Source organism: Anarrhichthys ocellatus, unplaced genomic scaffold (genome assembly GCF_004355925.1).
Source record: "Anarrhichthys ocellatus isolate YVR2014 unplaced genomic scaffold, GSC_Weel_1.0 scaffold30, whole genome shotgun sequence".
In the NCBI taxonomy this organism is placed as follows: domain Eukaryota; kingdom Metazoa; phylum Chordata; class Actinopteri; order Perciformes; family Anarhichadidae; genus Anarrhichthys; species Anarrhichthys ocellatus.
In genome coordinates, this window is record NW_022280060.1 from 1,388,778 (window position 1) to 1,411,319 (window position 22,542).

The 22,542-nt window shown below is 42.2% G+C and overlaps 3 protein-coding genes across 5 annotated transcripts; 2 read left to right on the forward strand and 1 right to left on the reverse strand.

Annotated features, from left to right (window-relative positions):
• Positions 1 to 368: 368 nt before the first annotated feature.
• Positions 369 to 7,452, reverse strand: dmap1 (DNA methyltransferase 1 associated protein 1). Its single transcript, XM_031864244.1, has 10 exons — positions 7,017 to 7,452; positions 6,730 to 6,821; positions 6,201 to 6,396; positions 5,888 to 6,046; positions 5,613 to 5,780; positions 5,206 to 5,391; positions 4,751 to 4,822; positions 4,039 to 4,111; positions 2,875 to 3,227; positions 369 to 2,029 (listed from the first exon to the last, which is right to left on the reverse strand). The coding sequence occupies exons 1-10, from the start codon at positions 7,110 to 7,112 to the stop codon at positions 1,970 to 1,972; spliced, it is 1,455 nt and encodes a 484-aa protein (XP_031720104.1). The 5' UTR covers positions 7,113 to 7,452; the 3' UTR covers positions 369 to 1,969.
• A 627-nt stretch (positions 7,453 to 8,079) lies between these two features.
• On the forward strand, positions 8,080 to 16,037 carry hnrnpm (heterogeneous nuclear ribonucleoprotein M). Its single transcript, XM_031864287.1, has 16 exons — positions 8,080 to 8,360; positions 9,252 to 9,433; positions 11,043 to 11,095; positions 11,825 to 11,832; positions 12,010 to 12,103; positions 12,215 to 12,451; positions 12,586 to 12,739; positions 12,859 to 12,908; positions 12,993 to 13,053; positions 13,458 to 13,589; positions 14,053 to 14,121; positions 14,356 to 14,424; positions 14,518 to 14,619; positions 14,750 to 15,336; positions 15,432 to 15,483; positions 15,577 to 16,037. The coding sequence occupies exons 1-16, from the start codon at positions 8,254 to 8,256 to the stop codon at positions 15,738 to 15,740; spliced, it is 2,121 nt and encodes a 706-aa protein (XP_031720147.1). The 5' UTR covers positions 8,080 to 8,253; the 3' UTR covers positions 15,741 to 16,037.
• Positions 16,038 to 16,132: 95 nt separating this feature from the next.
• On the forward strand, positions 16,133 to 22,313 carry timm44 (translocase of inner mitochondrial membrane 44 homolog (yeast)). 3 transcript variants are annotated; one of them, XM_031864242.1, is made up of 13 exons: positions 16,372 to 16,568; positions 16,743 to 16,847; positions 17,537 to 17,713; positions 17,809 to 17,889; positions 18,010 to 18,159; positions 18,459 to 18,595; positions 19,069 to 19,154; positions 19,580 to 19,672; positions 19,786 to 19,910; positions 20,181 to 20,231; positions 20,382 to 20,471; positions 20,845 to 20,955; positions 21,604 to 22,313. In XM_031864242.1, exons 1-13 carry the CDS (start codon positions 16,521 to 16,523, stop codon positions 21,721 to 21,723), a joined length of 1,374 nt encoding a protein of 457 aa, XP_031720102.1. In that variant the 5' UTR covers positions 16,372 to 16,520; the 3' UTR covers positions 21,724 to 22,313. The 3 variants fall into 3 exon arrangements, with proteins under 3 accessions (XP_031720103.1, XP_031720102.1, XP_031720101.1); XM_031864241.1 differs by having other exon boundaries at positions 17,809 to 18,159; XM_031864243.1 differs by lacking the exons at positions 16,372 to 16,568; positions 16,743 to 16,847 and adding an exon at positions 16,133 to 16,329 and having other exon boundaries at positions 17,809 to 18,159.
• The last annotated feature ends 229 nt before the right edge of the window (positions 22,314 to 22,542 follow it).

Genomic DNA, 22,542 nt, shown 5'->3' on the forward strand with positions numbered 1-22,542 from the left:
GGGTCTTTATCATTCACACATGGCTGGTGATGCATCCCTGCCCACCTATTTTCAATTTAGACTAGTATTTATTAATAACCTCCACTTTCTTGAAGCCTATATCTTACAAGATACCTGCCATATAACTTAAGATGGGTTTAGATATTGAGAGGGAGAGAGGAGCCCCAGCTTTGATAAATGGATGAGCAGTGATGAAAAGAAGATATCAGAGAAGCATGAAAGGAGAGAAGAAAGAGAGCAGAGCATTAATCCAACACAAGGCTGGTAGAAAGAGGGAGCGAGAATGAGAGACAGAGAAAAAGGGGAGAGAGAGGGGAGGAGGAAGCGAAAGAAAGATAGCCTTTCGGCTGTGTTCTGTCAAGGGAGAAATTACACATTTACGGAGGTTTTTTCAAGCAACGACGGGTTCCATAGATCATACCCCTGGATTTATGAGCCAATTTTCAACATGAAATATAGACACGGAGAATCCATTTTACCCATGTTTACTTGCCTTCTCTCACTCTTTTCCTCTCTCTCTCAATCAAACCGCCCCCAGTGTGTGGATGGGTTTACTCCTGTAACCTTAGAGCGTATTAAAGATAGAAATGAAGAGGTTTTAATTGTGGCGTTTTCACCTGTGACAGTTAAGAAAGACGCATCTGAAGGGATCAAGATGAAACAAAGGTTTTTAAAAAGTTGTTATTTTATGTCTTTTTCCAAATCAACATAATTACACTTGTATTTTAAGATAAGATAATCCCTTTAAACCTTCATTTGTAATCTTAAAACCAGTGAACACTGAATGTTTTTTGGTTATAGAGATGCGGACCATAAAAAGAGACAAAAAATGTCAGAGAGAAATTTGAAGTAAAGTTTGTATGCAGGTTGCAGTACCTGAAATATTTGATTTTTTTAAGAGTCTACATCTATAAATACACCCAGTAGGCCGAGATACTCCCCTCTTCTTGGCTAAATTTGCATAGAAATGAATGTCTAAGCAGGCTTAACGACATAATTGACATGCAATTAGCAATAATATGGGCAGGGAACCTAATGAAGTTTCAGTTGCTGTGCCAACCTAAGAACGATCACTGCTTAATTATCATATTAATGAAGTTATTACGTGTCACTTAAATTAGATGACAGGTAAGGTAAGAATGTCATGATCCTACAATTTCCCCGGCAAATGTGTATTCAACACTAATTACCTCCACGTTAAAATATGATCTGAGAAGCAGCGACAAGACGCTTGAAATGTGAAAAGGGACCACTGTGGCATAAATATGCATAAGACGCAGAAGGAAAAAAAACAAAAACAATGAGGTTTATTGAATCATTGACTGAACCATCTTCAAAGTCACCTGAGGACAAACAACACAAATCAGCCTCACTAGACCAACACAAACGACGGGCAGCAGATGGAACCGGCGTCTATCAGCACTCTGGGTCAGGGGGAGCTACTAAAGGCCAACACAAAAACACATTTCCAGTAAACACTATGGCATGATTAGGTTGCAAAAAAAAATAAACTCAAGATGGGTCAAAAGAGCTCTGCAGCTCGAGGTCCTCCCACTCCCAAAGTCTCCTCTTCTTTCATTCCAATTCATTTCAATTACCCAGTCATTCCCACCTTCTTCCCCATGTCCTCGATTAGCTCAGCCTGGCAATTTACAGTTGATCTTGCCTCATCTAAGGCTGAGCGATGGTGGAGGCCGGGAGACGAGCAGTAATGGAATGAAATGTCACTCAGTTGTTGCCTTTGTCACAAAGATGCTGGGCAGGCCAGACGGGGAGGGGGCTGGAGAAAAGTTGTGTGTGTGTGTGTGTGTGTAGTCAGTGGTGCTTCTACGTAAATGAACAGCGATGTAGTTTCCTGCTCCCCCGTGTCCCACTTGTCCAACCATAAAACTTGTGTCTTCACTGTGACCACAGTAATGTACGCGGCCCCATGTCCTCCACCGTGTAACAGCTGGTGCTCTCGTCCTCATCAAGGCTTCTTCACCTTTTTCACTGAAGACGAGCTGGACGCCGACTCTCTCCGTTTGCGCTGCAATGTGACACACAAAACAATCACTTAAGGGGTCTGGCAGGTTTTTTTTTACCCTTTCACAGTTAGGAGATTATTTTACCAGTTACCAATCGATGGCTATTTCTAAAACATGTTTTCCATAAATAGCGATGGCTGTGCACGACACTGCTACCCAGATCATGTCCTCTTCCACACAGGAACTTAAACCAGTCAGTTGCTAGTGCAATGACAATGACAAGATCCCTCACTGGGTTCTGCGTCATCAGCATTGAAATATTATAAAAAGACAAAAAAAGATCTAATACAATTTTTCATATAAATGATCTCAACTGCATTGTTTGAAATGACTGAAAACGTACCTGTGAGTGCATTTAACTGCCTTTCAAGTAGTCACAAGGCTGTTTGCCCCTCAATCTAAACCAATATTTCTAATACCAATTTATGAGACTGATGTTACATTAATTCCTTCGATAAATCTGTATTCCTCCGGCATTCAAAATGAAAGCCGTGCATTTGGGTAATTGGTTTACTTGTGCACATTCAGCAGAGCCATCGCGTCGGACAGTGCTCAATGTTACACTGTAATAAATGTAACATAAAAATACAAGTTGCCATTGAACCAAATTAGTACAGAATAGTCATGAGTTATAAGTATTTGATGTGTGCAACTGTAATTTCCATATTACGCATTGATAAGACAGGAAAAACTTGCTTTTTAACTTGCACGTCCCGTCTCATAGACCTGGGACTTGGCCTCTAAAGATTTTGAGATTTGACTTGGTCCAAAAGACTTAAAAACCGCGCTGGTTGAAAGATAACTTCAGCCCATTTTTGGTGACGGTTTGGAAAAGTTTGGGTCTTACTGAGTTGGGGGTAAGTGGTGCTCCTACAACGTCAATGATTTGCTCCTTGGCTTCCACCTTGATGTCGTCTGCACTGGGCCAGGATGGCGCTTCGCACACTGGGGTGGATGCCGTGGTGCTGTTCGTGGCATTGAGTTCTCCACCCTGTGTTGCAGCGGCTGTCCCGCCTCCTATAGGTCCACCCAACATGCCTCCACTGCCGGCCTTCAGCAGGGCCTCATAGCGATGCCGCAGCATCTGTTGTTCGTATTCACAGTTGCTGTGGGCCTGCTTCAGCTCATACAGCAGCACCAGGTCGCTACGCAGCTCGTTGAACATCTGAACGATCTCCTCTGTGGGCATGGGGTTAAGATCTGGATCCACAGACACAAAGGCAAAAAATATGAAGGAAAATTGAGGCGCTTTTTAGTAAAACACCTCAAAACGCGTTTACAAAGGTTTAGAGGTTATTTGTGAGGCCATTATAGTAGAAGATGATGGTGTTACTGATGAATGTATTGGTCACAAACTGTTTGGTACTGGATCAAAGGAGTTAGTGTCCTTGTTATGTTATACTTATATTGTTAAAACCCTCTCATATCATTAGAGATATGCAACATGAGGACTAGTACGTATTTGTGCCCAGGTTGTGTTTGTCAAGAAACGGTGTAAGCTTACTGCTAATAACCCACTGCCCTGTTCTTCTATTTGTAACACATTTCAAAGATGTCAGATTATTCCTTTAAAACACAGTTTTTTAACTTTTTCTGGCTAATTAGACCTCGGCTGAGGACTGTGGGGGCGTGTACAGACTAATTAAGTGACATCTTCTTGAGTCTCCTTCTAGCTTTGGGTGTTCGGGGTGGGACAAATCACACCTTTATCATTCTTATTGGTAGATGAAGATTTGTGACATCATATATTCCCATCAAATCTACGGCCCACCTTCAACCTGAGCAGAGGTCTTATCAGCCAGAATAACTGAAAACATCTATGTGAGTGTACAAAGGCTTTAAGCGGCTGTTATTCAGAATTAAAATTCTGAAATTGTTCCTGCTGTACTGAAAACACCAAACCAAGACCATCAAATAGCCAATTTAGGATCCATATATTTTACGGCTGTTGTAGAGGAGAGTTTTAACTTTATATTTCAAATGCAGATTGCTAGTGTTAATTCACACTTACCCACTCCTTGCTCCAGCAGAATCTGCTCAATGGCCTTGATCTTCTTCTGGCCTACCGAGCTCGGCAGTTTCATCTGAATCACAAACACACACATGGAGAGAAACACACGCCAACAGACACACAAGGTTGTGATTTAAGGTGCTGGGGATATTAGGATGAACAGCTCCACCTCGGGGCTTTTAATTCGTATGAAATGCACTTCAGCGAGCCAGATCAAAATGTCTTTATCCACTGAACTCTGTCTGACTGATTGGCTGGAGGGATACTCCACTCCTTTAGCTGTGCTAATGCATTTCCCATAGAGAGGGGCAGCTCCTCATCAGTCTTGAAGATGAATAAGAGTCCCCTTTGCTAGGTCTTACAGATATTAGCAAGTCACTAACAGAATTAATCATCACAGTGCTAATGAGAGATATAGCATGCTCAAGTCAGACATCCTGGTCTCTCACATACATCAGCTGCAGGGTCCAGCTTTACTAAAAAATGTTTTGATATTAATAGTGGTTTGAACAAAACTGAATTGATGAATAAATGTCAACTACAAGTTGTTAATACAGAGCTGTGGGATTATTTCTGACCACTGTAGGTTTGTTGTTTTTGTTTCAGATTGTTCTTTCCTTCGTCGTATTTAAGAGCCACAGTGAAGTTGTATGTTGCAGAAGTCCTTTGGAGAATTTTGTCATTTCAATACCTCAACATGAGCTGTACTCACCCTCTGACTGCGCAGTGTGACGCCGGCTGATTTGAAGTCTGGGAACTTGATGCCTGCTGTTTCTGGAACGGCCTAGAGAAACAGAAAACTCTGATATGAGGCAAGATAATGGCAACCCTCTGAACTTTGGACAGACTTGACATGTCAAAATATTCAATCAATTATTATGGGATAGATCAGGACTGAATTTCAGACTGCGACACAGCAGCCCCTTGAGTTTTTTTAAGACACAGCTGTTCCATCGAAATAATATAAAATATTGGGACAGAGCTGAATCTTAATTCTTCAGTGATAAAGCACTATTATGGGGTTGACCTCTGTGACATCTCAATAATAGAAATATTTACGGTTGTTCCTTCTCTCTATTGATGCTTTAATAACTAGTAAACATTTCTCAGGTACAAATGGTTGGCTTGTGCGTTACTTCGCTCCTTCTGTACGAGTGCATATCATACCGGTTTCTCCGTTTCTCTCTTTTGTGGGAGCTTCTTCTTGGAAACTCTCTTTTCCGCTCGTCTTAACTCTGTGGTTGTGTCAGCCGCTTTAATGAGTTTCTGCAGATCCTGGGCCTTCTTCTCACGCTCTCTCTTCCTAGTTTCAATCTTCCTTAGCTCCTGAATAAGATATTCCTCTTCTGCCACCTGCAGGAAAAACAAGAGAAGTGCAATGTAAATATTTTAAAAGGCTGGAAAACATCTTACAAGGTTTGGCAATATTGCTGGATTCATTTCCCCACAAAATGCACAACTGCATTAAAAACTGTAGTTATAACTGGTTTGTCTCATCTTGGCTGGGGCAATATCAAAGTTATGAAAGCCTAACAACAAAATAAGAATACAAATCCAACTACAAAGTTACAAACTTGTTCAGGTGTGCGATTAAAGAGCTTGTCCAGTTGCTCTTTACGGCGCCTTTCATGGCCGGCATCAAAGATGTAGATCTTGGGCTCCGTCCCTGAAGCTGCACGGACCTTGGTCAGCTTACCACAAATACTATAATACCGTTCTTTCAGGTCCTCCACAGAACGTTTCTGAAAAAGCAGAAATGGAAGAATGTCACCACAAATATGGGCTTTAACTTACAGCATTGAGAGCTTTTGCAATATATCCCCAGTGAAAGGTGTGGCTGAGTGATTACTCTGTATTGCTGGTGGTCGTAACGGTCGTGAACAACTACGAAGCGCAGGTCAAAGCGCTTGGACAAGTCAAACAGGTGGTCCGTCTCTGCTTTAGTCCAGCCATCGTCGTGGAGATGCATCTGATATTCCTGCTCAGAGTACACTGGCACCTGCACAGTCTACAAAAGCAGACAGAAGAACAGAAAGCATACAGTGAAGAAAATAAATATATACGTCTCAACAAGGAGGAGCTGACAGAAGATGGGTAGCAATAAAACTCTGATATTTGTATTGAATAAGTGGTGAGACTAATGACTCTTTAGTCATCCCTACCTTGTTGAAGCGGGCAAACGGGTAATCCTTGCCCTCCTCTGCCACGCGTCTCCAGTGGTGGAAAACAGCCCCATCCCTGCGAGCTGGATTGGTAAAGGGCATCCACTTCCAGGGACGCACCTTTTTACAGCCCAGCTTGGCTTTGACTGTCCTGTAGCCCTGAGTAGTATCACTAGGCAGCAAAGGGGGTGCATCTCTGGGGAGTATCAAGAAAAACAGATCTTTGTTGAAGCAAGCCAAGTCAATAGTAAGCACATGCAGATAAGGGACAAAAGAACATAATACGCCAAACATCTTTGCAGTGTGTAATGTCAGAGAGACAAAAGGCAGGGATAAACAGTAAAGAGAGATGATGAATAATTCTCCACAGAAGTGAGAAAAATGCTACCAATTTGATTTCTATACCTCCTTTGGACAACTTAATAGCTGTAACAATAAGTAAAGTGGCTATAACACACGGGACTTGAATCATTGCCTTCAGGGTAATTCAGTACATTGACTTTAAGAGATACTTAAATGGAGCCCATACTTTTTATCTGAATAGAGCAGAGCATAGACCTCTCGGTGCATTCCCTCGGGTCTCTTGAAAGTCAGCGTTTCCGTTGTCTTCTTGGATTTTTTCTGAGACAGATGATGGAAAAACGGCTATTTATCTCATGAAAACTGGTTACACTCGAGCACAGAACAACAACATAGTCTTCTTAATATCGCTCTTTGTGGTGGTTTTGAGTCCCATGATCTGTATAACTCTGAATGTTAATTCCAATTTGGAGAAATTACATAGGGCAGGAATCGCTATTTGTGATCATCTCTTACCTTGTCTGAGTTGATGAGATCTTTCTTGCTGATGGGGCCGTCATTCTCTCCTCCAGTCAACTCCAGAATATCCCTGACATCAGCACCAGTACCCATGACTTATGCTGTTGTTAATCAACACTTCTCACAACGTAAATACTGTTTATTCATTCACTTGCGCTCACCCAGTTAAGCGGTACTGTCCAGCGAATACGCTCCTAGCTAAAGGCTAACGCTAACGTTGGCATTTCCAAGCTACGTTCACTTCACACAGAGCCGTAAACAGCCAAGTAACTATTTCGTAAGATACGTTCTCGTAATAATACAGTGAACTTTTCCACTATGTATGAAAATTATAGATACAGTAAGAAAATATTCACAAGCTATTGTTAAGGCTAGGCGAGTAGCTAGCAACTAACGTTAAACCAACATTACTTCCGTCTCCGCTGATGTCGCTGTGACGATACTGGTCTACTCTATAATTGACTTTCGCCCCTTTGAGCTCTGGCGGTGCACTGCAGCTTATTCTTATTTTTTATTTAAAATAAACCTGAACCAACGTGACACTGAAAACACCAGCAGGGTTGATACAATAATATAATTGTAACAATAAGATAACGAACCTTTACAAGCTAAATCAAGTGTCGTTCTCAACCTCGTCTTCATAAGAGTATAATACAAAGGAGAGCGTACAGATCTCATTCATTAAAAAGAAAACAAAATTGGAGCGTCAAGTTTGTCCCCATGTTATATTTTTATATTTGTTGTTGCTATTTACCCAAACTAAAATATGGAGGTTTTGACTCAACAATTTCAAGTTTTACCCGAAAACTGTCACAAATTGGCATAAAAGAAGACTCAAATTAATAAATTGTGACAGTTACAACAGCGTGTTAAAAACACACACACTCAAACAAAATGCATTTTTATTTGACACAAGTTTGAATGTTTTTTGTAGGTTTATTTGTCTGCATTCCGGGCGCCATTATTCTGAAAATCCCTATTGTGCGTTTAATGACCTTTACTTTTAAAAAAGTACACCGGATGTAGACCATTCTCTCCCTGGTTTAAAAATTCCCAGCATTCGTTGTTCCTGGTTAACTGCTCTCTCCGCCATTTTCGTTAGCTGGTGTCGCAGAGGTGGTTGGCGTAGTTATTTGTTGCATTACGTTCAGTTTTAAAAGGTGACTCGTGAATACCTTCGAAGATAGTCTTCGATAACAGTTTAATTTAGCAAGACACTAAACTGCGCGATAAGATGTCGACTGAGCAGGACGAAAAGCCTGACGTGACCGAACTAGCCGACGAACTGCAGCAGCAGGAACCGCCGCCGCAGCAGCAGCAGCAGCAGCAGCAGCAACCGGGGTAAATCCATTCATCAAGGGTCCTTTGTTGGAGCTAGCTAGCTAGCTAGCTAGCCGTAATGATACAGATCGACGGAAATATCGACAAAGACTCTTCTTTCGAAAAAAAATCCCCCATAGTTTCATCTTTACGAGGCTATTATATAAGGCCTGCATTGTTTTTTTTAAAAGTTTGTTGTAATAAGTTTACCTGGTGTTAGGATGGGTGTTTGGGATCCGTCTAATTACTAGTGGAATCCGTCCATTTTACGTAACTTTAAGTAATGGTAATCTATTATTTGCAGATTACTTAGCTGGGTTACTTGTTAATGTCAAATATGTTGGCCCTTTCTCTTATTTTCGTTCGCAAATTGATCAAACACGGTAAAATACTGAACCGATAATTGAATAATCCGGTACAGGCCTACTAACGTGATGTCTAAAGAGCGGCCTTGCCATGCGGCTGATTAGCAATTGTCTCGATTGTAAGACTATTATTGCAGTCCAGACCATTGTAACTGTGTTCTTATTAATATTATCACACAAACTTTAACATATATATATATATATATATATAAAATCTCTCTACTTATGTTGAAGAGTGGTTTGCACGATCGTATTAAGAAATCCCGTTAGGTCCCCTATTGGATTGAGTGAATTACGCTAATGGACTCGTTTTGCCGCTATGAACGAGCAAAAGTCAAAATGCTGCCGTGTATGTTATGTTTTCATTTGTAGTCGTTAAGACCGTACCAGCTAATGTGTCTGCAGACCATTTTTCTCTTATGTGTCCCCACTAGCTGCCTTTTGGCTTTGAATTTACATTCCAGAATCTAAATATGCTTAATTTTATACCTTTCTGGGCTCACTTACACTTTTTTTTAACTCTCCATTTACTGATGTCTTTATTCAGAGAACTGAACGGCAAAGCCAAGCATGAGCCCAATTCAAGCAGGAAGGAGAGGCCCCAGAAGAGGGGTGGAGCCGGGCGCTATGAACCCTATGGAAACGTCAACAAGAGATACCGTGTTTTTGTCAGCAACATCCCATACGATGTCAAATGGCAAGCCCTCAAAGACCTGATGAAAGAAAAAGGTAAGGTGTTTGGATTAAGGGATTGAGTCAGTCTGCTTTGGATGTGACAAAAAAAGATGCATCCTCCCAGGTCATTTTGTTTGACCACTGCAGCTTTTGAAGGGCTCTTGTGGATTTGTGCAGAAACTTAAGTTGTACAATGTTGCGTGAGATCTCCCGGGAGTTATGTGGAACAAAGGTTTTGGACGAGGTTCGTCAACTAAGGAGTCGCTGCAGACTTGTACAAGTGCAGTGAACCTGGGAATGAATATTTATTCTACTTTGAGATTACTAAAACCGATTGTGGTTTTTTTTTTTTTTTTTTTTTTTGTGAAGTGGGATTTGTATACGTGTTAAGCCGGTACACTACTGTGAAAATCCAATGGCTTGGGATCATGGGTGGCATATTGAGATGCTTTTCCCCAAGAAATCCATGAGAAACATTCATTACATTGCCATAACGTAATGATTTTTGCCAGAAACGAGGTGACAAGTTGCTCTAAGTTGCAACATGTAATAAACGTTTAAAGCCTGAGCTCTCATGATTTATAAATATGTAAAACTTTTGGAGACCTATCAAATGAAATCATTTGTGATGCAGGGACTAGCCCTAAATTCTCTTCAATGTACACTGTGGATTTACATGTGTTCTTATGTAGTTATGGGGTATTGGAAAAGCTTAAACTATATTATAAGTAATGCACCTAATTGGCATTTACTTGAATTAAACCATGTGTTTAAGAAAGGTACAATCCTTTTTCAGAAGGAGTGCCTGGTATTCGTTTAATGACTGACTGTGGAGTTAAATTGCATTTTCTCTTTTAGGTGTGACCTTGACGAGCAAATGTTTTCTCAGCAGATCTCCATGTTGTGCCAAACACGGCCATGCGTTGGAGTTTTCTTTGGGGTACAGGTCTACAAAATGAAGCAACTTCTTATGCACTGTCCTTGTCTCTAGAGGTTTGGTCACTGATGTCCATCCGTTGAACAGACGTGATCTGGTCGAATGTGAGGCTGTGGTCGCCGCTGAATCAAAATTCTGATATTGTGCGTTTTTAAGGAACAGGTCCACTTTAAGAACATGTTTGCCAATAGAGAAGTTTCTATCCCCTACGAGCTTGCCTTTTATTAAGATTATGGTTAGTTTCAAGCTGTATGTTTCTTCTCCGTTGATGGGCGAATGTATTGTTGCATTGGCCTGATGTTTTTAAAATGGCGACATTTGACAAAGTATGCACTTTGTCAAGAGGCATTGAACAGGTTTTACCTACTTGAAATTATTGGGTCAATTATCGTCCGGTATAAGGTGGTGTTCAAGGCATTATATCCAAATAGGCAGGCTGATGGCCATTTCAACGGTTGTTGTCCTCAGTCTATTGCTCTTGGTGCTTCGGGAGAATTCCGACAAGGACAGGCTAAGAAGTCTTGATTTTTTTCCCATAAAGACTCTAGCTTGCTTTTTGTAGACCTGTACCATATTGTGCTGCTGCTGAGGTGCTGGGGGAAGGCGCAGGACTGGCAGTGTGAGCTCACTGTCACCGGCCACCCTACTTGTGTCTGCTCTAAACCCCCATTGTTCTCTCGGCTTCTCTCCCCTTGGTGTGTGTCGTCTCTGGAATCTGATTTGTAGTGGGTGAGGTAACGTACGTGGAACACTTAATGGACGCAGAAGGCAAATCGAGGGTAAGTGCAAATACATACAAATAAAACTTGAATAATCCTAGACAAACCTGTGTTTGTCAGCTTTGGTGTCTTTATTTTCATTGTTGGACATTGTTCAGCTTCAGAAACCTGGTGGAGTGTGTGAGATGGTGACATGCTGGAGGCGTGTTTTATTCGGTGTCGTTTGTGGCACTGACTTGATGTCATCCCGAGGGTTGATGCTCTTATAAAAGGACTTCAGCTTTCTTTGTAGCCAATCCTGTGGGATTGCAGTCCGAGTGACAAAGTCCCTTCGGTTGCTGGATTTGCTCCTCATGAACTAAAGGTCTAGTTTGCAAGAGGTTGTTACAAGGCTGGTATTTGGTTGTTAAATATAACTCATTCCGTAGAACAGCTTTACTGGAAGTGGTGCCTCCATTATCTTAGTCGTGGGGAATCCTATCTCACTGTGGATTTTCTGCCCTTTGGATGTTGGGACAAATACTCTTTAATATTCACCATTCTTGCCTGCATTGTGCTAGTGACTGGGAAAAGATCTTAGAATAGTAATGTTATGTGGAAGTACAGAGTTGTGGCCAAGGCTGTAGGCTTGTGTGATGATCTTGTGATTGTGCATGAAATTGTCTATTTTTGCTCACATTTCTTTGTCAATTGAAACATCTATTTTAACAATCGTTTACTAATTTTAATTATTCTTTACTCCTTTTGGTGCGGCCTGCTCTGGTGTCTCCTTTGTCTCCATCAATAAAGGGTTGTGCGTAAGTATTTTATCCATTTATTAGTATTTTAAGCATTTGTTGTATTGATGCCTTTCAGATTGACAAAATGCAAACGTTGCGCCACACGTGTCTAAGTTATAAAATCATTTTTGGAGAGGGTAGTTATAGAAAATGTAGGAGTTTCATCTCACAGGATATACTGTGTATTCCTGTTAGTGTTGTTGAGTTTAGGACTGAAGAGCTAATGAAGAAAGCGGTGGAGAAGGTCAACAAGCACAACCTCAATGGACGACCCCTGAAAGTGAAAGAGGTAGGCCACAGCACAAATAACCACAGAAAACAGTGCAGCAAATCGATCAACATGTCAGTTGACTGTTTCCCTCAGTCACATATTCTTGCTTCTTTTCTTTTTTTTTGTTAGGACCCTGATGGTGTGATTGCTCAGAGAGAGATGAACAAGACCCAAGGCGGAGGACATCCAGGAGGCCATGGCGGAATGGGTGGAATGGATCGCATGAACATGGAGCGAATGGGCCCTGGACCAAATGGCTCCATGGTCAACATTCCTCCGAGCCTGATGAACAACCCCAACATCCCCAACGAGATCATACATGGTCTCCAGGCTGGCAGGATTGGCAGCACGGTCTTTGTGGCTAATGTAAGTCTTCAAGAGTCGTCCAGCTGTTATTTTAATCTAAGATATGTTATGTAGGTTAGAGTGACTCGTCTTTTTGGCCTTGCCTGTGTGAATAAGCATGTAACCATCTCTAAAATTGTTCCTTGTGCCTGCAGCTGGACTACAAAGTAGGCTGGAAGAAGCTGAAGGAGGTCTTCGGCATGGCGGGCATGGTGGTGAGGGCTGACATTCTGGAGGACAAGGATGGGAAGAGCAGAGGCATGGGAACGGTGACATTCGATATGCCCATTGAAGCAGTCCAAGCCGTCTGTATCCTTTTTTGAAAAAAATGTTTGATTTGGATCCCTTTTGTATGCATAGAATGTTAATTCAATAGAATCGCATTGTTTTAGAATCTCTCTGGTACGCTTTCCTTAATGATTTCACAGCTATGTTCAATGGGCAGCTGTTGTTCAACAGAGTCATGCACGTCAAACTGGTATGTTGCCTGAACCTCGCTGTACATCGGCTCACATTATAGCTGAAGCGCGTAGTCTGAATGCATTTACGTTTGCTTTTACAGGATGAGAAGTCTCTGCCCAAAGATTTTGGACCACCTGACAGAGCTGCTGCCGCTCTTCCCCGTAAGTACACATGTAGCTTTCTCCACTTGTATTTATATAAAAAAAAAAGATAAACAAATGCCTTATAATTGAAATGCTTTGAATCATTATTACCACAGTATCCTTGCTGGTTAAATTTAGTTGCTTCAGTTTGGTGCAGAACTGCACCTGTGATACTTATTTGTATCGAGTAAAAACAAGCATATAAATATCTTAAGCTACACACTGGCTGGTCTGTCAGAAGCCTCTGGGGCCTCGCTGAATAGTTTATTATTCACAGTGGTGCTTTCACTGCAGTTGATACAAAAGAATGGTAATACTATGGATATGTAATTTTGGTCCCATCTATTTGTACAGACACACAATTTTGTAGACACACAATTTTGTAGACAACGTCTTAATACTGAACCATTTTCTCTTCCCAGGTGGCCTGAGTGGTATTGGTTTGGGCCTGGGACCTGGTGGCCAGCCCATTGATGCTACTCAGCTCAACAGAGGTGGAGGAGGAGGAGGTGGCGGCGGTGGTGGTGGAGGAATGGGCAACATGGGCCCTGGAGGTAACTAGCTGCAGTGTTTTTGTTAAACCCTTGAATAATCTGGGTTCATACAAAGTTTCAAGTTTTTAAAAATGCATAATTTTAACAGCTTTGAATTTGAATAAACTCCTTGAAAAATACTTGATTTTCAACATAGTATCTGGTTTGATTTGCACAATCACTCATGTATACCAACAATCTTTTTAGTATTTGAAATGAAGTGATCCAGTGTTATATTATCATGGTCTAAACATACAATCAAAGTTAATATGAACAGCTGGTAAAATAGACAGTGACAATTTACATTGATCGCTTTGGATATAAAAATTCTCGAAAAATGTATTTATCGCAATTTAATTGATGGTAACAATTTACGTTTACATACCTTGAAAAAGGGACTCTTGTTTTACTCTTAAAATGCTGTCAAATCCTTAATAAAATATCAGTAAAGTCAGGGGCTTATCATCACTCTTCTCACTTGCAGGAATGGATGGAATGGGCTTTGGTAACATGGGAGGTCGTATGGGAGGCGGAGGAGGAGGTGGCGGCGGCGGCGGCGGAGGTGGTAGCGGTGGCGGCGGCAGCGGTGGAGGAGGAGGTATGTACTGAAGATTTTCAAGTAGCTGGGCCTTAACTGTATTTACCTTCATGTTCTAAGCACCTAGACTCTGCAAGAGTCTGTCAATTATGAGTTTGAGTCACTGACTTTATGATGTACCATACCAAGCCTGTCCATCCGTCTCTGGTTGCGTCCACTGGTATAAGACTTTCTTCTCCTCTGTTCAAGGAATGGATAACTTTGGAGGAATGAACAACATGGAGCGTTTTGGTTCTTCAGGAATGGGCAGAATGAACGGTAAGGAGACGTTCTGAGCACCCCAAAGCAGGCGTGGAACACTCTTCACGTTTTGCTGGATGTGTCTAATGGTTTCATCTCTTGCGTTGTCAGAGATGGACCGTGGGATTGGTGGTGCTTTTGACAGAGAGTTTGGGCGAAATGAAATGGGCATGTCTCGCAATAATTTTGGTGACTCCTTTGAAAGAGGAATGGGTTAGTATTTCCAGGATTTTGTTTAAATTTCCTCAGATAACGAATCTGATAAACCGGATCAGATTCAATTCTAACTTCAGCTTCGACAGTTGATGTGACACATTTTTCTTTTGTTTACTCGCTCTTAAAGGAAGCTCTGTGGGCATGGACCGCATGAGCTCTGGAATGGACCGCCTGGGAGCCAACATGGACCGCATGGCGGGGATGGATCGGATGGGCATGGACAGGATGGACCGCGGGTCTGACCTGGAAAGGCTGGGTTCTGGTGGTTTCGACCGGATGGGCTCAGGGATGGACCGGCTGGGGCCCAGTATGGACAGGCTTGGACCCGGTCTGGACCGTATGAGCTCCAGCATGGACCGCCTCGGCCCAGCTGGGTTTGACCGCCTAGGCCCGTCTAGTTTGGATCGCATGGGATCTGGCCTGGACTTCGGCTCCCCAATGGGTATGGATCGCATGGGCAACACCGGGATCGACAGAATGGCCAGCGGATTCGACCGCATTGGCTCCACTGGTGGCATCGACCGCTTCCCCTCCGGTGGCATCGACCGCATGAGCTCTGGCATGGATCGGATGGGGTCCGGAGGTGTTGGTGGTCAGTTTGATCGTGCAGGTGAATTGGATCGTGGATTTGTCGGGAATTCCTTTGGAGGAGCCGGAGGGCCCGGAGCTGGTGGAAGCAATGTCAGGAAGGGTTGCCAGATCTTTGTCAGAAATGCAAGTACTCATCTTAAAGGCAGTTTGACTTTTTTTTAACTTAATTTGTTCTCACGTATGAGTGTAATTAATTTGAAACACATTTTGTTTTCCAGCTGCCTTTTGACTTCAACTGGAAGATGCTGAAGGATACCTTCAACACATGCGGTAAGAGTGGTCATAGTTTGCAAGTACTGGATAAAATCAATTGTCTAGTCTACATTAATCTGACTAATTACATTGGTGTCCCTCCTTCTGCAGGCATGGTTCAGTATGCTGATATTAAGATGGAGAACGGCAAGTCCAAGGGCTGTGGTGTGGTTCGCTTCGATACCCCTGAAACTGCCGAGCGTGTCTGCCGAACCATGAATGGCTATCGGCTGAATGGAAGAGAAATCGATGTTAGGATTGATAGAAATGCATAAATTATTTGTCCGTTACATCCGACATTTCATTTAGTTCCTAAAAGTCCAAGCGCTCTGTATCATCTAAATTGGCCATAGGATATTCATATTATATTCACTTGGTTTGTTAGATATTTGTAACAGCGAAAATGTTATTTTAGTTAGTAATTTCTCACAGTGAATGTTTTTAGTTTTTGATTAAGTTTTACTTTTTCTTTTAGAGACCAAATTTTTATTTTTTATTTTCTGTCCTGCTTCACTTGTCATTGCCTTTTTGTTCTGTAAGGTGTTTTGATAAATAAACCTCAGTATTTGAAATGTGTTGTCTTTTGTGTGTTTTTAAATTGCATTGCCTGTTAATAATGGACTATTGTGGTTGGGGTACTTATGCTAGACCACGTATTAATATTTGCTCAGTTGTACTTGTTTACGATAATGAAAATGCTAATGTCATGGTGCATGTAGTGAAATGACGTGGAGTTAAAGCCCGCGGGAGGATATTACTCTGTCGAACTTTCACGAGCCCCTCCTCGTGGTTATAGACGGTCATCGCAGGAAGGTCACAGGCATTACATTCAAGATGGCGAACCCCTTGTGTCGGTGTTACCAGGTGAGTGCCTGGGACTTGGTCACATAAAATATCGGCATTTAATTACCACCAAAAGTTAAAGAGGCAACTCGAACGTTTTTTTTGAACTACCAGTGACGGGTAGCGTTGGACTGTTGGTTTGTTTTCATGTTGAGGCTGATAACGTAGCGTTAGCTAGCTAACTTGGCTAACTTAGCTCTTGGACTAGTCGGATGTCCAGCTGGTATTTGAGCTCGGAAGCGCTTGACATTATTTTCCTAGTAAGTTAAACAAACTTGGGTATGTAGATGCATGTTCTGCCTTTCCACCAAGCCTTGAAATAAACACTGTCAAACGTGGTAACTTTGACTATTTACTGCGTTTTCTTCCAAACATAACATGGCAGTTGCTGCGTTTATCGAGCAGTCTATTACAGTTTGTGTGTCTGTCTCCAGATATGTGTAAGAAGAGGCTCGGTGGCTTTTCCTTCCTCTTACCCGCTACTTCACTACAGACCCAATGTCTACAGGATGCGTGGGGTCCTCGCGTGTTCTCCACAGGTACGAACACCCTGAAATGCTTTGTTTCTTCCACACTGTTTCTGGGTATTCTGAAGCTGTGTGATGTCTTCCTCTGTGGAGATGTTTGGTTGGATTGTGCTCAAGGCCAACAAATCGCACTGCAATTAAGACACTTATTGATTTTTTGTTTGTTTTTGGATAGTATTGTAACCTTACAAAATGAATACACGCTCTACTGCCAATATTGGGTTCACCTAGTAAAAACTGAAGCGGTCTAGTACAACAGTCCTGCAGTAAATCCTAACTAAATCAGGAAGTTCAGTCTTAGGTGTCGATTTAACTTTAAGGTAGTTTTAGGAGATGAACTGTGCTGTTGAGTTGTCTCATTATGCTGCGAGGTGTTTCTATTAAGCTTGCACTCTATATAAATGGGGTGAACAAAATGATAGGAACACCTGCCAGTGTCTAAATTACCATAAACTTGAATCAACACTAACTGAACATAACTTTCATAAATGCAGGATTTATTGCAGGACTGCTTTATGAGACTGCATTCATTTGCAAAAAAGCAGGATCACTTAATCATTCACTTGATCATTAGGGCACACACCCCCCCTGCAGGTCATGAATTCAAGTTTAATTGAACCGCTCCAGACATGCTAGAAGTAAATCAACTGTACATGTTTCTTATTCATACCAACTAGGTAACTCAGTCATGTCTTCTGCAGGTACGGTATTTGTCCGGCGAGAGGGGCAGCAGAAAAGGTTTCATCGGGGAATTGCTGGAGAACATTAGGCAGGAGCTGAACAAGAACAAAGACATGAAAGACAACATCAAGAAGTTCCGGGAAGAGGCCAAAAAACTGGAGGAGTCGGATGCATTGAAACAAGCTCGAAGGAAATATGTTAGTATTTGGCCGCACACAGCATTATCCAATATCCATTTTATTATGAAAAGCTAGCGTTGGAGTTTACTAATGTCCCGCTGTCTGTTTCCCAGAAAACGATAGAGTCTGAAACAGCGAAGACCTCCGACGTTCTCAAGAAGAAGTTGGGAAACATCTCTGAGACAGTTAAAGAGGTAAATGTGACGAGTATCTCACTCAGCCTTTCTTTTGATTGTCATCCGATAGATACGATCTTCGAGTTGATCTATCCACCTTTACAATGTGTGTGTGTGTGTGTGTGTGTGTGTGGACAGGGGCTAGAGGAGGTCGGTCGTACAGAAATTGGAAAGAAAATCAAGGATGGAATGGAGGAGGCAGCCAAAACAGCGAAGACCTCAGCAGAGTCTGTCTCTAAAGGTGGAGAGATGTTGGGGAAGAGCGGTGCGTTCAGAGCCATATCACAGGTGAGGAGTCACTGTGCACACTGCAGATATATTTCCTCGTTTACCAGAAGTTGAACCGCATTCTTTATTTTTTGTTTCTCTTGAAACAAATACTGCTGTCTCTGTTGCACTGTGAGGGAAATAATTTGTCGTATTCAGATAATGGAAACTCATTGTTAAGGATAAAAGTAGGGAAATAGCAGTGTACTATTAAATATGATTGTGAAATGAATTAGGACTAAAGGGAACTCGGAGTCCTGTAAACGATATGCCTGCAACTTATTTGTTCTCTCGTCTGCTCCCTGTTCATCCGTCTTCAGGGCATGGAGAGCGTGAAGCAGGAGATCGGTGATCTGGGTCACACTGGCCCTTATCGGTCGCCTGCCAGGCTCAGGAAGAGGAGTGAGTTCTCCTCCAAGGGGGCAGGAGACGACGGCAAGGTGTTCGAAGCCAACGAGTACGTGAGTGTACTCTACTTTACCCCGATACTGGGAACATGAGAGCCACACCTCTCATGTTCGCGTAAATACCGTCATGTAGTTTAATCATTTAAAAAGAAAGGGAAATAAAACCAACTCAAGGCTGAAAAAGTGTGAGAGCTGAGAGTCACATCTGGTCAGGTACCAACAGACTTTATCTGAAGCAATATTAGGAAAACATCAGAGTTTGCAGAGATAAGCAAACCGTTGTTTTCCAGAAGAGACACTGGTGAGTCTTCATTCTGTTTGTAATAAGAGTAACGCTTCTCAAAGCTGAACCTTGATAGTGTTCCCAGTATTTCCTTCCGTTAATTGTAATGTAACCACTGCAGTGTTTTCCTTTCTGGGTTGATATGGTTAAAGTGTGATTGTCAGCATGAGCCAGCAAGTCAACAGGAACACCTGTTTTCCTCGGCCCGCCGTTTGAAGCATGACTCTGTGTGTACTTCAGGGAAGCGATGGGCGTGGTGCTCCACAAAGACTCCAAATGGTCCCAGCAGTGGAAGGAGTTCAAAGACAACAACTTGGTCTTCAACCGTAAGGACTAACTGATCTCTTTTTCTGTCTGTCTGCATCCTCGGTTGTTTACTTAAAGTCAGCCTTTAACGAGTGCACCAGCAATTCTCTAATAAGCATTTACTGAAGGAGCCGGTTCATAGAAGGTCCATCACTTTTCAGTAAGAGGATACATCTACAGATGATTACAATCAGCAAAATGATGGCCGTCCTGTAGCTCCGATGGAATCGGTAATATGGGAATTCATTCACTGTCCAACCACTTGATATTTATGACAGGAACAACGATGTCTAGTTTCTGTATAAGAACTTACTATGACTACTGAAGGATTTGCTGATCTCTCCGAGTTTATCTCCATCCTCCATGTGTGTACATGTTTGAAGGAGATCAAAGCCTCAGGTTTGAGCATAAGATCATCACGCTCTCATTCTTTCTTTCACTGCAGGGTTCTTTGAGATGAAGATGAAGTACGACGAGAGTGAGAACAGCCTCGTCAGAGCATCTCGTGCCGTCACCGAGCGGATGACTGACATCATAGGTGAGAGACCTCTGGTGTGATAGGGTGCGTTAATCACAGCTCCACAGCTGTTCCACAGCTTATTATGTGTTTGCTGAATGCCACGTGTTTCCTGTCCTCATGTGTGTGTTTAGGTGGGCTGTTTTCTAAGACGGAGATGTCTGAAGTACTAACAGAGATTTTGAAGGCGGACCCGTCCTTTGACAAAGATTCCTTCCTCAAACAGTGTGAACGAGATATCATCCCCAATATACTGGAGGTACTTTGGACCGCAAACAACACGTGTACAGCACCAGTGTCTGTGTAATAGAAGCATTAAATCCATTTGAGAATGTTTTGTGAATGAATATATCACGTTAGGACAAACGCTTGATGATGTTTATGTATATATTTACAGTACATATCTTTATTAGGATTTTGTGTCGGTGATAAAACAAAGGTTGACCTCTGCCGTCAGGTCTTGATTTACCCGTTCTGATGTGTCTAGGAAGTTCTTTTTAAGGTGACATTTTGCTCTGTCTCCATGCAGGCGATGATCCGAGGGGAGCTGGTAGTATTGAAGGACTGGTGTTATGAAGCGGTACGGCTGTTCTCTCACTCTCTGAGCTAGAAGTGCTGAAACACAGAAAGCTTCTTTTGTTTATGGATATGTCAAGGTTGAAGTTAGACATTGGTGTACATATTGGGCGGGCATGATGTTATCTTCTTTTTCTCCTTGTTGGGTGTGTAGACATACAGCCAGCTGGCACATCCAATTCAGCAAGCCAAGGCCATGGGACTTCATTTCCACTCTAAGATCCTGGACATTGACAATATTGATGTAAGTTTCTCCAGACTACGCTACACAGGATTAGTAATTAAGCTTTGACACTCCCAGCTTTTACTGAATCAAAGGTTAAGCTGCAACACTAACAGACAACCAATCAAGAGCCTTTATAATGCACAGCAAGGGTTTGTGCTTTCATTTGGAGAGCTTGTGGTTCGAGGCTATATGGTGATCTGCAGGGACAAGGTTTGCAAATACGCATGATCAAAGTATACAAGTCAGACTGGGTTTGAAGTCCTTGCAGACTAACCACAACCTATTTGTTGTTAAATATCTCTAGAGCCATGATAGCCTTTGTAATACGTGAATGCTGTTTAAATATCACCTTTGTTGGTTCAGTGAAGTATGTATGTATCCTCTACTCCAGTTGGCCATGGGGAAGATGATGGACCAGGGTCCAGTGCTGATCATCACCTTCCAGGCTCAGCTAGTCATGGTGATCCGAAACACCAAAGGAGAGGTGGTGGAGGGAGACCCTGTAAGTTACACACACACACACACACACAGACACGGTCAAATACACAAACACTGCTTTGATTTGATAGAATCGGTTGTATGTTAAAACTAAAGAGCATTTAAAACACAACAAATGTAAATGTAAATTAACTTTGTGGCATGGAACGTCTTAGAAATAATAGACCTTCTCACTTGTCATAGTAGCTCACTGGCACACATCGTTAATATTATCAATCGTTAATCGTTAATGTTATCAATGTCACCTGTGGTTTTCCTACTACAACAAGTCTAAACTTCTGCTGTGAAAAACATCCACACAAAGCTTTAGCTGGCCTTTTGTCATAATCATAAACGTGTTAGAACGTCTTATAAATGATGCACCAAGAATATTTTACGAGACAATTAAGCAGCTTTTTATTTAGACCCACACTAAATCTTTATTGGTTATAAATCAGCCATCTTGTGCGCTCAGGGCTCCTCAGGGACACCTGTGACTGGTAAAGAGGTCAACGTATCCACCAAGCAGTTGACATCCGCCCAGTGTTCAGATTCTTTATATTTGATTTGTCTAAACTCACATTTTAAGTGTGTCCTTCTTTGCTGCTCTACAATGTTGAAGAAGAATGGAACAGCTGAGAATAAGTGTACCCATCTGTTTTCCTCCCTCCAGGAGAAAGTGCTGAGGATGATGTACGTGTGGGCTCTGTGTCGAGACCAGGAGGAGCTAAACCCGTATGCTGCCTGGAGACTGCTTGACATCTCCGCCTCGAGCACCGAACAGATCCTCTAACTTTGATATGCGCAGATCACTCAGAGAGAGAACATACTGTACATGTACAGGCCCTGGAGCTGGCTGTGAAGGGGGGAGGGGGCGGGGACATGGAGATGAGGGACAAACGAGTGGGACACGGGGACAACAGGAATATTGTGGCGTAGTGTTGCTAAACACTGCTCACACTAGGGGGCAGTAGACTACCAACAACTCTCATTCGCCATATTTTTTTCAACGCCTGCATGGCTGTCTATTGAAACTGGTGCAGTGCAACCGTTAGCATTGAAGGGATACATGAAGGTATTTAACCGGGATTCAGCTCTTTTATTATGAATATGAGAAAAGAAAATGTGGAAATCAAGGAAGCCAATTTGTAACTGAGGCTCTGAACTTCAAGTTGATGTCAGAATGTCAAAAATGTCAGGCCCCACCCCCCTCTCTCTCTCTCTCTCTCTCTGAGGCGTTGTTATCTCGCTGGTTGGCTGGTCAGTGTGTTGTGGCCAATCAGTGATTTCCTAGATCCTTCTTTGTATAATAACTGTAATTGTAATTGTTAAAATGTGAGTCTATATTTATTATGAAAATAAAGAATCCTTTTTTTCACTCTAGCAGACATTTTTATACCTTCTGCCTTGCAAATGGTTAAGCTTCTCTCCTGATCTGGAGGATGTCACATGAGTCCTCCTAGGACAGTTGCTAATTATTACTTTTTTAATTAAATCCTCAAGTGGGACTTCAGTGTTAGCTATATTTCCTTTGGGAGCCATGCTGTCTCTGGGTGTCTTTTTACAGAGCGGAGCTAGAGCACTCATTTACTTCAAGTGAAGTTACATGTGA

What these genes read in the sequence shown, in the direction of transcription:
- hnrnpm (XM_031864287.1), top strand. Translation starts at nt 8,254, where the DNA reads ATGTCGACTGAGCAGGACGAAAAGCCTGACGTGACCGAACTAGCCGAC. An exon ending in GAGTCATGCACGTCAAACTG is followed by an intron (nt 12,909 to 12,992) that starts GTATGTTGCCTG and finishes TTGCTTTTACAG; the next exon opens with GATGAGAAGTCTCTGCCCAA. An exon ending in CTCCTTTGAAAGAGGAATGG is followed by an intron (nt 14,620 to 14,749) that starts GTTAGTATTTCC and finishes TCGCTCTTAAAG; the next exon opens with GAAGCTCTGTGGGCATGGAC.
- timm44 (XM_031864241.1), top strand. Translation starts at nt 16,521, where the DNA reads ATGTCCAGCTGGTATTTGAGCTCGGAAGCGCTTGACATTATTTTCCTA. An exon ending in CGCTTGACATTATTTTCCTA is followed by an intron (nt 16,569 to 16,742) that starts GTAAGTTAAACA and finishes GTCTGTCTCCAG; the next exon opens with ATATGTGTAAGAAGAGGCTC. An exon ending in AACAAGCTCGAAGGAAATAT is followed by an intron (nt 17,714 to 17,808) that starts GTTAGTATTTGG and finishes TCTGTTTCCCAG; the next exon opens with AAAACGATAGAGTCTGAAAC.
- dmap1 (XM_031864244.1), bottom strand. Translation starts at nt 7,112, where the DNA reads ATGGGTACTGGTGCTGATGTCAGGGATATTCTGGAGTTGACTGGAGGA. An exon ending in CGTTTGCCCGCTTCAACAAG is followed by an intron (nt 6,047 to 6,200) that starts GTAGGGATGACT and finishes CTGCTTTTGTAG; the next exon opens with ACTGTGCAGGTGCCAGTGTA. An exon ending in TCTGCTGGAGCAAGGAGTGG is followed by an intron (nt 3,228 to 4,038) that starts GTAAGTGTGAAT and finishes CTGTGGATCCAG; the next exon opens with ATCTTAACCCCATGCCCACA.